This window comes from Callospermophilus lateralis, chromosome 5 (assembly GCF_048772815.1).
Source record: "Callospermophilus lateralis isolate mCalLat2 chromosome 5, mCalLat2.hap1, whole genome shotgun sequence".
In the NCBI taxonomy this organism is placed as follows: Eukaryota; Metazoa; Chordata; class Mammalia; order Rodentia; family Sciuridae; genus Callospermophilus; species Callospermophilus lateralis.
This window is the reverse complement of record NC_135309.1, coordinates 91,012,234-91,028,108: the sequence shown is the minus strand read 5'-3', so window position 1 is coordinate 91,028,108 and position 15,875 is coordinate 91,012,234. Positions and strand designations below refer to the sequence as shown.

General features: G+C 32.4%; 1 protein-coding gene across 1 annotated transcript in view; it reads right to left on the bottom strand.

Moving 5' to 3' along the window:
* Kiaa0825 (KIAA0825 ortholog) overlaps window positions 1–15,875 on the bottom strand; it is a 376,742-nt gene that overhangs the window by 264,937 nt on the left and 95,930 nt on the right. The window contains exons 5-6 of the mRNA XM_076856029.2: window positions 13,907–14,068; window positions 2,921–3,015 (exon numbers count right to left, since the gene is read on the bottom strand). Coding sequence (XP_076712144.1) covers window positions 2,921–3,015; window positions 13,907–14,068 — 257 coding nt within the window. The remainder of the gene's footprint in view (window positions 1–2,920; window positions 3,016–13,906; window positions 14,069–15,875) is intronic.

The window sequence follows — 15,875 nt, the reverse complement described above, 5'->3', positions numbered from 1 at the left end:
ATATTAATCTTAACTTAGAAACAAATATTTCTATTGTTATAGATATAAAATTATGACTTGCATTCAACATATTGAATATAGGTATTCTTTGATATACTGCAAAAGCCATTCTTACAACCTGAAAAATATTACCTAGTGAATCTAGTAATATACAAAAACCATGTGCATTCTTTACACACAGTAATATACTGTTATTTCATTTTAATTCATCAGTGGGTTTAATCAAAATCTTTTTTCAAAATTTAATCTCTTAAATATAGTTCAATAAAACCATCTTTACGAGAGCCAAAAGCTACACTTACAATTTATCACATAAAACAACCTTTAAATTCAATATATTTAATAAAGTTTAATTAGATTTTTACAGTCTTTTTATAGTTTATTGTTAACAAGTACTGCAACATAAAACAGCATTTAATATTCAATCTTTGATTTCTTTTTTAATCTCAGAAATCCAGACAAGCCAAAAAAATAGCAATAAGAAATAAATTTATCAGAGAAAAACCACCACTGCACCTTTCTGAATTTTCACTTGCTTAGAATTTTATTTAGTCTCTCTAATTTTATTTAGTGATAGGCACTGCTACATTTATTCCAGGAAATGAAGAATTAAAATTATTTGCATTGTTCTGTGTGGGGGAGGAGCAGAGCTGGGAGGGGGACTGTAATGTTGTCTTTTTTACTTTTGGTCTGTGTCTCATATGGCAATATATTTATGAATGTATATTTCCCCCCAAGTCCCCTAATACTCCCTAAAATACTAACAGCATTATGACTAGCAGGCTGAACCTGTGCTTAGAACTAAACTCTCCTTATTTTAAGGTAACCTTGTTTATGGTAGCATATTATCTACTCCAACTTTAGGAGACCCTGGGCTCTATATCCCTGACTGAACTACTTATTTTTCTTGATCTCAGGTTCTTTGTTTGAAAAATAAAAGAGTTGAATTTGATTATTTCTATGGTCTCTTTCAGTCTAAAATTACTGAGATTATGATTATTAGCCTAATTTTTTTATGTATGCCCCATTCAGCATTAATGTAATGCTTTTATATATACAGTACAAAATAATAAAGGTGATTTATTTTCTAGAGCTATAATTCTATGATTCCATGTCTATAATCAGAAAATGGGGCTCTTATTCTCACTATACTTATTATGTAACTGAACTTGTCTGTCTAAATTTTATTTGGATCTTTAACATCATAGGCCTGAAGCATGTCTCTCTAATATTTGCATAAAATTAATCAACTATTAAGTTTTATCTACTAAGTTTTTAGAATTTCCTTTCTTACAAGTAAAGTTTCAGAAGTGGAATGGCTATATCCCTCTGCCATAACAGTAATTCCTTGGAATACATTTAAGATAAAAGTGTAAAAAGGAACTGATCTCCATGAAAATGAAAACAAACAACTAAAGCTGTAATTTTTGTTTCCCCAGTAGGGGATATATATTCACTGAAATCATTCATTAATTCATTTAAGGAAATATGTTCCACTAAAAATGGCCATTAATTATTGTTGCTATAATGACATTTCCCCCCCATTTTTTTGGATGCAGTGATAATTATCTTTTCCCATGATTATTTGTATATGACTATACTGTCGGTCTATCTAAATTTTCTTTACAAAATTTAGGGGGGAAAAAGCACAATAGTAGTCACTATTAAAAAAAAAACAACCCTGAAACCTTTAATTACTGAAGCTTTCTAAAAGTCTACTTGTTTTCTTGGAGATCATTTTTTATCTCTATTCTTCTCATATGGTATTTGGCATCACACAAATTCTAGTGAGAACAGAAACATTTAACAGTTGATCCAGGGGGAGAAAAAGATCATGTGGCATCCTGTTCTGTGTACAAATTAGTTATGTGCCAAATCCCTATTTTTAATTACCTAATACTAATTTCTTAGTACTAATTTTGATTTTTGGTTAAGGCACAATGTATAAGTTTGAATTGTCCTTATTATTTCCCTTGCCTTCTAGATTGACATTGTTAAAAAAAATTCATCCTTTTGCTTTATGAAATATTTACCTTGTATATTAGTCAGGATTCATCAAGAAAACAGAAAACACTCAAGGTATTTCAAAAGGAAGAATTTAATGTAGGGTATTGGTTACCTAGAAGATGGAAGATCTGACTAGCCAAATATGGGCTGTAAAGCACAACAGATATTAATATATGAGGAAGCCATAACCAACCCTAGGATTGGAGGAGCAAAGAAAGGGGATAGCGCTATGGTAAACTAGATCCTGGGCTCCCAGTGGAAGCTAAACCCAAGGCAGACCTGCTTTGTGGAACCTGAATCATGCAGGGAGGGCTGCTTGGTAGGAGCAGGGTCAAGGGAAGAGCTAAAGGAGTCACAGCCACTGCCAGAGGTCGAGGGGGCGGGGAGGCAGGAAATGGTTTTCTGCAAATACTGCATTCCAATCTTCTATGGATGCCTTTAATTGGCCAGACATTCCCTTTACTTTCTAAGTTCCAGAAATCAAAGGATCCTGGCAGATGTAATTCTCTAAAAAGCAGAGCAGAAGAAGAATAGTAATGGATATTGAGAATAAACAAGCAAAGATTTGGTACGTAAACATAGGTGATCAGATCAAACTATTATTTCCTTTCTTTTTTAAATCTCCACTTTCTCATATTGCAACAATTATTTACAACCTATATTCTCAAAATGCAGACCTTGAGTCAGTATAGGGAACAAAGATCTCTTAACTTCCATCTCTCTACTCCTCCTATGGAACAGATTGCGCAAAAGAACAGTGGCCCTACTGAATTAATTTTTGTCAAAAACTTACAAGTCAGCTTTCAATCAGAAATTCCTTTCTAGTGGAAAAAAGGAAAATTCAAGACATTTTGATTCATAATGGAATCACGGACATAGGATGATAATATTATGTATGACTAAAGTTTCTTACCTCTTTTCCTGGCAGCAATTGCTCTAAAGGAATACTGGTTTTATGTGCTTTAGGTTTTTCTATTACAATTTCTTTATTGGATTTCTCCACAATTCCTAAGCAATAGGAAAGAAAACAGACATAAAAGCAAACATTTGAGAAGAACATCTACGAATTGTGGCATATGTGAGCAGGGAGGCAGAGGCCAGAGGATCCGAAGTTTGATGTCAGCTTCAGCAATGTAGTAAGACCTTGTCTCAAAAAAAAAAAAAAAAAAGAGTGGTGGGCAAGGGTATAGCGCAGTGGTGAAGCACTCCTGGGTTAAATCACTGCTACCAAAACAAAAACAAAAACAAAAAAAACTGCTGCAGTCTCTGATGTAATTAACAGATTCAAGTGAAAATCAATTATGTTGAAAAACTTTATCCATCACAGATACATACACATTAAACAAACATACATATCAATATACAGGGAATAAGTCAACAAGATACCACAGTTATAATAATGAAAGGATTAAGATAGAGCCCTTTTTCATATATGAGCTGAAGAAATGTGTATGCTAGTTATATTTATATTTGATACATGTACATATATGTCATCTATTTGATACATATACATATAAAGTCTCAAAAAAAAAGATGTCACTAATTCACCTCATGTTGACAACATAGGATACGTTAAGAGTAGAAAATAAACTTATTTTCATTGTTCACTTAAAAAGTTAAACTCTAAAAAAAATTAAAATGAAAAGTTAAGTTTGGGGGCTGGGGTTGTAGCTCAGTGGTAGAGCACTTGCCTAGTACATGTGAGGCACTGGATTTAATTCTCAGCATTGCAAGTAAACAAATAAATAAATAAAAATAAAGGCCCACAGACAACTAAAAATATTTTTTTTAATAAGTTAAATTCTAAGGTACAACATCTAAAAACTGGGAGGTATGCCAGGCAAGATGGCCCACACCTGTAATCCCAGATACCCAAGAGGCTAAGAGAGGAGAATGGTAAATTAAATGCCAGCCTTGGCAATTTAGCAACACCCTTTCTAAAATAAAAATTAAATTAAAAAGGGCTGGTATTGTAACAGCATAAAGTGTTTCTAGGTTCAATTCTCAGTACTGAAACAAAAGAAAATAAAACAGAAAAAGGGGTGGTGTTTTGTATCATGCTAACTCAAAACAAAGAACAAAAATACATAGATCAACATCAACTTCTCAAAAAAATACCCGCTTGAAAACTATATAAATGATTAATTTGAAAAGCTCAAACACTGGAGAAGACATAAAATAATCCTTTGTTCCTAAAATGGAAATATTTCCTTAACTCTTATTTTTTATAATTAAGGAAGTATTTTCTATGGGGAAAAAAATAGACCTACAAAAATGTAATGAATAAACACTCCAAAAAGAAATCTTTCCATTTTTTTCATTAAGGTTACATTAATGATAGTTTGATTCAATATGAATAATTTAATATTCTTTTTTGCTTAGACTTAGTACATAATGATAAATTATATGCTATGATAAAATTTTTCTTTTCTTTTTACTAATTTACCAGGAATTTTAAGAATCAGTTTCCTCAGATTCCTTGGACAAAGAAATTTCAAAATTTAGCTTATTTTGTTGATGGGGTTGTGACCAATAGAGTCATCTAGTAGATGAGTGTTTTCTCCCCAAATGTGGTTTTATGAACATACTTGTGAATGATATCTAAGGAGTACAATTCACTGCAGATCTAACTAAATGGTTGAGCATTTGCCTAAGCATGCGAAACTCCAGGTTCATTTCCCAGCCCTGGGTTGGGGGGTGGGGGAAGAGAGAGAGGAGAAGGAAGGAAAAAAGGGGGAATCCAATTCACAGAAATAAAACCATTTTGTTCTGATGTTAAAGTTAGTTTCAATATTCTTGTACATAGGGTGCACTAAAGGTAAATATTCCATTTGGTAGGCAATAAGAGCACTGCTATGGTTTGGAAAAGAGTTTCCCAAAGGCCCATATGTTAAAGGCTTGGACTCTAATAACCTGTGGTGCCATTGGGAGGTGATGAAAACTTTAAGAGGTGAGACCTAGTGGAAGAAAGTAGGTGAGTTGGAGTGTACCCTTGAAGGGGCTATTAGGACCCCAGCCTCTTACTTTTTCTGTTTGCTTCCCAGCCTCCTCCACCACACACTCCCCACAGTGCTGCCATAGGCCTAAAGGCAATAGGACCATGTCACCACAAACTGAAATCTCTGTGAGCCAAAATAAACCTGTCCTCCTTATAACTTGATTACTTCGGTATTTTATTTTAGTGATACAAAGCTGCCTAACACAATCAACTTTTAAGGGAATTTTAAGAGAGCTTATCTATTCTAAGGAAACGTTTTCCCCAATTCTAATATGTTTTAATTACTTTTGGATTTGTAAATACTTCTGAGAATTTATTTAAAGTTACACAACATTCCATACAAAGATACACAATATGACTAGATGGCAGGTAATTGTGTGCATGTGCACCCATGCAAGCGTGTGAACACATGCACACTCATACCCCTTTGGGACTCTCAGGTCCTCTTACAAAGCTTATTCATGAACTGCAGTTTAAGAATCCATTTCCCAAGACACATCAGAGCATAGAGAAGGTTTTAGACTCAAAGAGTATTATACAATTTAACCTAAAATGCTTTTACTTTTTTTCCTTTTTATTGGTTCTTTTTAGTTATACGTGTCAGTAGAATCCACTTTGAAATAATTATACAAGAATGGACTATATCGTGTTCTAATTCAGACCCCAGTTTCTCTCCTAAAATTCTTTGTCTTATGGTTATTATTTATAATTTCTTTTTAGGAAGATGGTGAAATAAATAAGATCAATTCTAACATTGAACCAAAAATCCAGATTACTCACAAGATTTTTAAAGAAAGAAAAATAGAAATATAGGCAAATTTAAAAAAATATGGAATATTTTTCAAAAGAGTCATGTAGAGAAAGCTTAGGACACAAACAGCAAAAGCCATAAAAAAAATTCTGCAGTACAAAAATATCATTAAAAGTCAAAATAGATATAATAAACTGACTTGGCAATTGTCCTCAAAATGTTCATTTAAAAATAGGCTTTATTTTTTAGATAAATTTCAGACTTGTAGAAATATTGAATAGAATGTACAAGAAGTTTTCACATACTTCCTCCCTCTGCTCAGTTTCTCTTATTGTTAACATCTGGCAATGACGTAGTATATTTGTTACAACTCAGCCAATAAAACCAATGCTGAAATATTATTATTAACTGAACTTCACAGTTTACATTAGTACTTACTCTTTGTGTTGTGCAATTCTATGAGTCTTGCCAAACACACAGTGTCACGTAGCCACCATTACTATATCATATGGAATAATTTCACTGCTCTGAGAATAACCTCTGCATCACCTATGTATCTCTTCTGACTTTTACCCCTGGCACATATTTTACCCTCTACCACCTCCCTTCTACCCCTTTGACTTTCTACCCCCTGTTTTTATAGTTTTGCTTTTTCCATAATGTCATATAGTTGGAATCATACAGCATACAGCCTTTTTAGATTGCTTCTTTAACTTAAAAATACACATTTATGTTTTATACATGTCTTCTCATGGATTGGCATCTTATTTCTTTTTATTGATTAATAATATTCCATTGTATTGACATACCACAGTTTTTTATTCATTTACCTATTGAAGAATATCTTAGTTGCTTCCAATTTTGGGCAATTATGAATAAAACCGTTATAAACATTTGCATGGAAGTTTTTGTGTGGACACTAAGTTTTCATCTCGTTTGGATAAATACCTAAGAGTGCAATTGCTAGATCATATGGAAAGGCTATGTTTAGCTTTGTAAAATACTGTCAAATTATCTTACAAAGAGGCTGAACAATTTTGCATTTCTAACAGCAATGAATGAGAGTTCTTGTCACTCCACATCCTTTCCAGAATTTGGTGATGTTAGCCATTCTACAGGTGTATAGTGGTATCATGTTTTAATTTGCATTTCTTTATTGACATGTGATGCTGAGTATCTTTTCATATTATTTACTATCTATATATCTTCTTTGTTAAGGTGTATATTAAGGTATTTTATGCATTTTTAATTGTGTTGTCTGTTTTCTTGTTGGATTTTAAGAGTTATTCATATATTTTGAATACAAGTTCTTTTTCATATGCTTTATAATTCTTTTTTTTAGTCTGTTGCTTATCTTTTCATCCTCTTTATGACCACACCTTTTTGCTTGACAATTCCACTTTAGAAATCTGCCCTTCAGATTTACTTCTGTATATGTAAGACAAAATTCAAGGAAATTTGCCTTATTATTTGTGGTAGTAAATGAAGGGAAAAAAACTCTATATATTCTTTAATGAAGAGCTCATTCAATTATGATACATGCACCTGTGGAAAACTATTCAGCTCTTAGAAAGAATTAGGTATTCTATACTTTCTGAGTTATTAATAAAAGGACATTTGCATAGTATAACAAAATTTTGTCACTTAAACCTGGGGATATTTTTGGAAGTAGTCATCTATGAAAAGGCAAACTGGACAAGCAAAGTGCAAAAAGACATAACTTCACCATTTACCCTTTGTCCTGTTTAAAAGTTTTACAATATGCATTTAGTTCTATTCAACAATACTTTTTAAATTGGAAAAAATAATAAAGATCATGTTGTTATTGACATGAAGGGACAACACTTGGATTCCTAATGTCACTTTACTTTTCTACAAATAGCTCATAAAACTAATTTATTTAAAAGGTACTTATCAAGACTATACATTCAGGGATCATTTCTACAGTTAGTTACTAAAAGGTACTTAGCCTGAGAACATTGACACTAGTTTCAAGTATACACTTTGCAGATTTCTTTCTGGAAATTACTATCTGCCATCGTGTAGGTATAGTTTAAGTCTTAGGAAAAAAGACATGTATTTATCTTTTCACTCCCAAATACATTATGTTTATTCACTAAATGTAATGTGCTCAGATGTTTATATAAACCATCTGCCTATTTTCAAGATGAGTAAGGAAAAAAGATAAGCTTTCCAAGACTTCTCTTCCCGGTGCACAATTTTAGAGAGAGAAAAAAGTGAATAATCAAGTAATTATGATAACCTTTAAAATATATTCCCCCAAGAAAATTTAAAAATTTTTCAAAAGCTTAATCTTTTATGGGAAAGCAAATGGGATTATTTTTAGGCAGGATTAATAATACTGAATCCATAGTAATAAGATCTCTTGTGATATTAATGAATTGTGGCATTTTTATATTTCTTTGGAATTCAAAATGGTCAATTTCAAATTTGGGCAGTGTAAGACTTTATGAGCTTTGTGAACACTTGGGGAATTATAGTAATATATTTAAAAAAAAATATTTAAAATTCTATATACTTGTTATTGTCTAGAAAAGGTAGTCCATTTTTGGCTCATCAGATATTTGCATGTGATCAATATGGTCTCTCTAAGAGCAAGCCTAGATTAAGGATCTCAGAAGAGAGCAGAGGGTCACAAGAGTGCCAGCTGCTCAACAGTTTCCCCTACAGAGTTCTCTGTGGTTCATTTTATAGTGCTGGTTAGTTTCCACACTGCCTCTTTCTTTCATAGAGAGTGCGGGTTGGCAGTACTTCCCTGTGACATCCACTTTCACACCCAAATTGGTCTTCATAGGTTCCCATTGTGTGCACTACAAAGCAACTTGCCTTGTTGGCAGCTCTAAGTGGGAACTACAAGTCTTTCTTTTCTTCACTGTTCTTTTCTGGCTCACAAGCAGCCTCCCACCAAAAGCTGAATCTGTAGAAGAGACTACATCCAAGAGATAATACCATGAAAAAGTATGAAGAGAAGCCCAGGTGGCCACCTTGCAAATTTCCAATGTGGAAGCCTTCGACCTCTCTGCCCAAGAAACAGCTAAAGTCCTAGAGTAATGAGCTTTACAAACCCTAGGAGCCTCTTTACCTTAACTACATACGCCTCCCTAATACAATCCCTTAACCATCTAGCTAAGGAACTCTTAGAAGCCATTTGACCCCTCTTAAGACCCCCTAAGAGTACAAACAATCTTTCAGAAGATCTGAAATCTTTGATTCTTCTGAGACAAACCCTAAGTGTTCTTCTTACATCCAATTGAAGCAGCCATTGCGCTTTGTCATTGCTGGGGCTACAGAAAAATGAGGACCAAGAAACCTCCTGGTTTAGATAAATCTCAGATGCCACCTTTGGAAAAATTGAGGAACTGCCCAAAGAACAACTTTATTCTGAAGGAGCATTAGAAATGCCCCATAAAGCAAACCCAAAACCAGTCCATAAAATGCCATCACCTAAACAAAATGCAATAATAAGGCATCATAATAGTCAAATAACGTCCTGTTGTTCTCTAAAATGATGAAATTAGCCATCAAAGCATGACCAAATAAAAGCAAATACATAAAACTACTAAGTATCTTTTCTTTCTCTGAAAAAAAAAAAAAACTCTTTCTCTACAAAACTCTTGTTCACATTCAAATTACTAAGAGAGCTGCCAATTTGGCTACATCTACAATATTATAATAAATATCAAACTAGAAAGTAAAATATTTGGTTAACTAACACCTTATATTTTCTCTTTGTGATGCTAAGTACCTGTTAAGTACATTTTTACAACATTTATAGACAATGAAGAAAAAAAATCTTAACTTTCATCAGATTTTTTAAGTTATATAGGCATGGTAGAAAACTTTTTCCAAGTTAACAAAATATGCTCCAATCAAAACAAATATACAGCAAACCAAATGACTTATTCTCTTTTTTCCCCCTCTTTCTCTCCCACATAAGATTTTTAAGCAAATCATTAACCATAAGGAATATTCAGTAGTTAAGATACATTTGATTCTTTAGTCATCTGTTTCACAGAATCTTGTTCATTTAAAAAACCAATTCCTTTGATAAAGATTGATTAACTTGGATACACTGGATAAAATATTTAAGATATTTCTTGAAAATTTTCCTCAAGATCATTCTTCTCAGAGTACAATTTATATAAACTTGTGTCAGATAAAATCAATCCTGGCTTTATCACAAAAAAAAGAAATTTAAATATCGAAGAATACACATCCCACAAGAAGGTATTCTAGTCCTCAGTCATTTCTTTTTTAAGATTTTTTATTTGTTTTTATTAGTTATACATGGTAGCATAATATATTTTGACATATTATACATATATGGAGAATAACTTCTCATTCTTCTGGTTGTACATGATATGTAGAATTACACTGGTTGTGTAATCATATATGCACATAGGATAGTAATGTCTGATTCCTTCTACTATCTTTCCTATTCCCATTCCCCCTCCCTTCCCTTCATTCCCCTTTGTCTAATTCAAAGTACTTCTATTCTTCCTCAGTTGATTCTTATGCCTACTGTTCAAAATTCCTTCTATATACTATGTTTGATAATCAACAAGTATGTTTGTATAGTACACTATCATTAATGTGATGTTGAAGTTGCTGTTATCTGCCATACTGCTTTTATGATGACAAATTTGGGGGTAAGAACAGTACATTATGGCATAATTATATATATTCTTTGTGAATTTTATTCAAAAAATGGATCTATTGCTCTCAGATATTCAGAATTTGCAAGTCTCCACATTGCTTGATAGCTGAATGAGCTTTTTCTTTTTCTCCTTTTTCTCAGATATCAACATGTTAATTTTTTCTTCAATTCTTAACCAAGTCATTTTATATCTTTAAATACTTATAACACACAACTTCAATTTTGAATTTTTGCTACCCTTAAGAATAATAAAGTTCTCAGAAATGACACAAATTCTCAAGGGCCTGATCTAGTTCCAAATCAAGATGATTCCCAATTGATAGGTGCCTGTATGTTTTGGAGTTCATTCTATTTTTTAATGTACACTTCATAAGAGATCAACTAGGGAAGTGGATGAGAGGTGCTTGATCTTAGTCAGGCATGATGAAGTAACTACCAACAACAAATGTCAACTGTTAAAGGCACCAGTATGTCAATTAAATATTTTCATTCTCTTTTTAACAGAAATTCATATTTCTTTTCTTATAGTTTTATTTTTTGTCAATTTCACAAATCTATAATCTACCTCTATTTTTCTTAAAATTAGCTCCATATTTGGAAAAGTGGTCACTACAATTTGAATATGGTTTGAGTCTATTCTACAAGGGTTCATGTGTTGGAAAGTTAGTCCTTAGTGTGGTAATGTGAAGATGATGGGATCTACAAGAGATGCAGACTAGTGGGGAGTTGTTGGAGCATTAACCCTGGATGGGATCAAGGTACTTATCTTGGGACTGTTAGTTTTTGTGAGGAGATTTTTATAAAAAGATCAAGCCTGGATCTTCCTTTCTGGCTTTCTGTCTGGCCATATGATCTCTTCCTTTTGCTTGTGCTCTTGCCAGTGTGATGCCATCTGCTATGTGGCAGTACAGTTAGGACAGCCCTCACCAAAGCCAACACCATACCTTTTGGACTTTCAGTCTTATAATACTGTGTGCTAAATAACCTCCTTTGTTTATAAATTATCTAGCATCAGGTATTTCATTATAGTAAGAAAAAGTACTAACAGTGATTTGCATTATTTGTATTATAATAGTGCTACCTAAATTTAACCTGAAACACAGAAAGCCAGGAAACAATTTAATGTAAAACAAACGTCAATCCTACAATTTTTCTAATGTTATTTACATAAGGCAAAGTACTTTAAAAATACACTTAATTTGCTCCATATGTTTATATGTGTAATTTCTTTATTAAAAAACTGGGCTTTGGGGTTGAAATTTTCAGATTATTTGTTAATCCCTGCTTCCCTCATTTTATTTTGCAGATGTAGTCATTCTATCTAGAATGACATATGGCATCATGTAACAGAGAGTTTTGTATGTTCCATTATGATAAAAATGAAATCTATAAATATAGACATGACAACAGTTATTATTCCATCTTTGAATTCTACGTTTAATGTTAGAAACACTATTTCATAGTGTAGCTTTCTTCAAAGGGATTTTGTTAAGACTAACTGAACCTGAAACAACATGTTATGTAATTACTATTTTCAATAACTCACATTTATTACTTTTATTGCTTGCTTATGATATGCTAGACATTTCTTTAAGTACTTCATTCACTAAGACATTTAATCCTCACAACTCTATAACATTTTGGAATCTGAAGTGTCTAATTCTAAAAGACAATGAAAATTCTAATAGAAACTAAAGGTACTCCTCCATGATTATTTTGAAGATGAGAAAACTGAGGTCAAAGAGACTAAACGTTTTACTCAAGATCATCTGGCTGGGCTGGGGCTGTAGCTCAGTGACAGAGTGCCTAGCATGTGTGAGTCTCTGGGTCTGTTCCTTAGCACCACATAAAAATAAACAAATGGGATGGATTCAAACTAAAAAGGCTCTTCTCAGCAAAAGAAACAATCAGTGAGGTAAAAAGAGAGCCTACATTTTGGGAGCAAATTTTTACCACATGCACATCAGAGCACTAATCTTGAGGATATATAAAGAACTCAAAAATCTTAACATAAGAAAAAACTAATAACCCAATCAATAAATGGGCCAAGGAATTGAACAGACACTTCTCAGAAGATGATACACAAATCAACAACAAATATATGAAAAAATGCTCAACATCTCTAGCAATTGGAGAAATGTAAATCAAAACTACTCTACGATTTTATCTCACTCCAGTCAGAATGGCAGCTATTAAGAATACAAACAACAATAAGTGCTGGTGAGGATGTGGGGAAAAAGGCACACTCATACATTGCTGGTAGGACCACAAGTTTGTGCAGCCAATATGGAAAGCAGTTTGGAGAACTCTTGGAAAAGTGGAAATGAAACAACCATTTGACCCAGCTATCCAGCTCCTCAGCCTAAACACAAAGGATTTAAAAGCAGCATACTACAGGGACACAGCCACATCAATGTTTATTTCAGCACAATTCACAATAGCTAAATTGTGGAACCAACCTAGATGCCCTTCATTAGATGAATGGATAAAGAAAATGTGGTATATATACATAATGGAATATTATTCAGCATTAAAAGAGAAAAAAATCATGGCATTTGCAGGTAAATGGATGAAGCTGGAGACTATAATGCTAAGTGAAATTAGCCAATCCCCAAAAACCAAATGCCAAATGATTTCTCAGATTTAAGGATGCTAATCCATAATATGCTGTGGGGGGAAGGGAGAGATGGGAGGATTAAATGAACTCTAGATAGGGCAAAGGGGAGGAGGGGAAGGGAGAGAGCATGGGGTTAGGAGAGATGGTGAAATGAGATGGACATAATTACCCTAAGTACATATATGAAGACACAAATGGTGTGACACTACATGTGTCCAATCAGAGATATGAAAAATTGTGCTCTATATGTGTAATATGAATTGTAATACATTCTGCTGTCATATATAACAAATTGAAATAAAAAATAAAGAAATAATGGATTTCATAAACACTAAAAATATATAATTAAGCATAATTGTCTACTAGCAATGTGAAAAGATATTCTTTAGACAAAAAAATGTATTATATCAAACTGAAATTTGGGCCTACACAAAGAAATTATGAATGCTGAAAGTGGAATAAATGAATAAAATTGGGGGAAGAAAAACAAAATAAAGCATGCTGTCCATCTACAATTGCAAAAAGAATTTTTTTTAAAAAAAGATCATCTGGCTGCTAGTGGCAGAAAAGGAGACTCTACATTACCCAGTATGCTTATTTTTTCCATTTTGGGGGAAAAAATCAATCTGATTTTAACTGTAGACAATTATCCAGACTCAACTTTGCTAATTTGAACTAAGGAATCTGCCAAGTACAAAAGATAAAAATAAAATCCATGGTGTGCACTATACTGAATGTTTATCTCAAGAATTTTACCGTGTATTTTTTTCAAGTGATGGTACAGATTCAAAGTGGCAGGAAGCAAAAACAGAGAGAAATTGTAGATTTAAACATTTAAACAAAACATTTTATTACCTGAAGTATTCCTGGGCATCTTAAGCAATAAAAACATTTCTTCCAACAGCTCTTGAACATCATTTTCCAGCTTCAAAAAAGATTTTATGATGTGTGATAAGAATTTGAGTTCATCAAAGGAAAGGAAAATGTTTCTTGCTGTCCGTGGGCATTCAGGTGTAACTGTATGAAGAGAAGATCAATACTGTTGAACATTTTGTTTGTTTTCTCAGTAAATATTAGAACAATCTATATGGCATCATAAACCATCCAAACTAACAAGACACTCCATAAGTGAAACAAATTTGTTCATTAAGAAACACATAGAAAATCTCCTAGGAAAGTCCTTTCTTCTTGGAAGTTGGACATAAATATTCTGCTTGATGCAAATATGGCAAATAATTAATTAGGTTCATTCTTAGTGTTATAAATAGGGATGTGATGTGTTGTTCTGAAATCTTTTACAATCTTATGTTTTTAAAGTCTAGCACAACTTGAATATAATCACGAGGAAACATCAGACAAACTCAAATTGAGGGACATTCTACAAAATAGGAGATATGTTCTCTTGGAGTGTACGGTCAGGAAACAAAAAGACTATGAAATATTCTAGTCTAAATAAGCCTAAAAAGATAGGAAAACTAAAGTCAATACATGATCAACATTTTAGTTTGCAGTAAAGGACATTATTGGGGTTATTTGGTGAAATTTGAGCAAATCTATAATCCAAAGCTATTATTGCATGACTGTTAATATTCTGATTTAACCAACTGTACTATTATGAAAGAGAATACTCTTTAATAATGTTTGTAACTTACTCTCACTTCAGAAAAAAAAGTTTTGAGAATAGAAAAGAAATGTAGAATTGTGATAAACTGCAAAATATTAACATTTGATAAATATGAGTATGAAAGAAATTTTGGAATTCTTCATATTATTCTGGCAACTTCTTTTGTAAGTCTGAAATTAAAATAAAAGCTTTAAAAAAAGACCAGATGAGGATATATCACTCTTCAAGATCTTATACATGTTATTTCTATATCATTAAAAAGAAATAAACTAATTCAGTAAGAGAATATAGACTATATAGTTTATGAAATCCTGTTTAAAAATAACATCTGTCTAAATAATTGTGGTATCTCTTGCTTGCCTAAGAACAATATAACTAAAAATAAATGAAGATTGATTTTTCTTTTTATAATTATGTTACTAGTCAAGTCTTACTACCACTTTATTATTATAGAGAGCACCTTATACTCTAAGAATTTGGAAACAGTTCATTTATAACATCCCTCAAGATAAATTTGTTTTCATTTTAGGTTGACATCATCACATGACACTTTTGATCATGTTCTCAGGGATTTAAAGAATTCCTTATTAATGCCACTTCTTTTTTAAAATATTTTTTTAGTTGTTGATGGACTCTTATTTATTTATTTACATGTGGTGCTGAGAATTGAACCCAGTGCTTCACATATACTAGGTAAGTTCTCTACCACTGAGCTACAACTCCAGTCCCTTAATGCTGTTTCTTAAAATATATATTTAAGGATTATTTTGAGGAAAAATTATAAATTGGAAAAATCTGTAAACACTTATGAAGTAAGCATTAAGTGTTTTTGAAGAGAAAATATTAAAGAGTGCTCTTCAGAAATTATGTGGGTGTCAGTCTGGTGGTTACAAATAAAAAAAAAAAAAGATTACTTTCCTCACATGGATTTAGAAGTTTCCAGAAATGTGATTATTTTATAGATGATCCACTTCACTTCAGTCAGTCTTTAAAATATTGGCATCAAACTTATAGCCATATTATGGTCTTTCACTGAGAACAAAAAAATGTTGTGATGTCTTTGCATGTACATGAGAAAGATATCTACTAACTTCAACTGTGGAATTTAGTTTTGTTCTTAAAAAATACAAAAAAAAATTTGAAATCTATAAATACCTACAAAAACTCCATTTCATCTCTACATTAACCTCAGTCCCATAT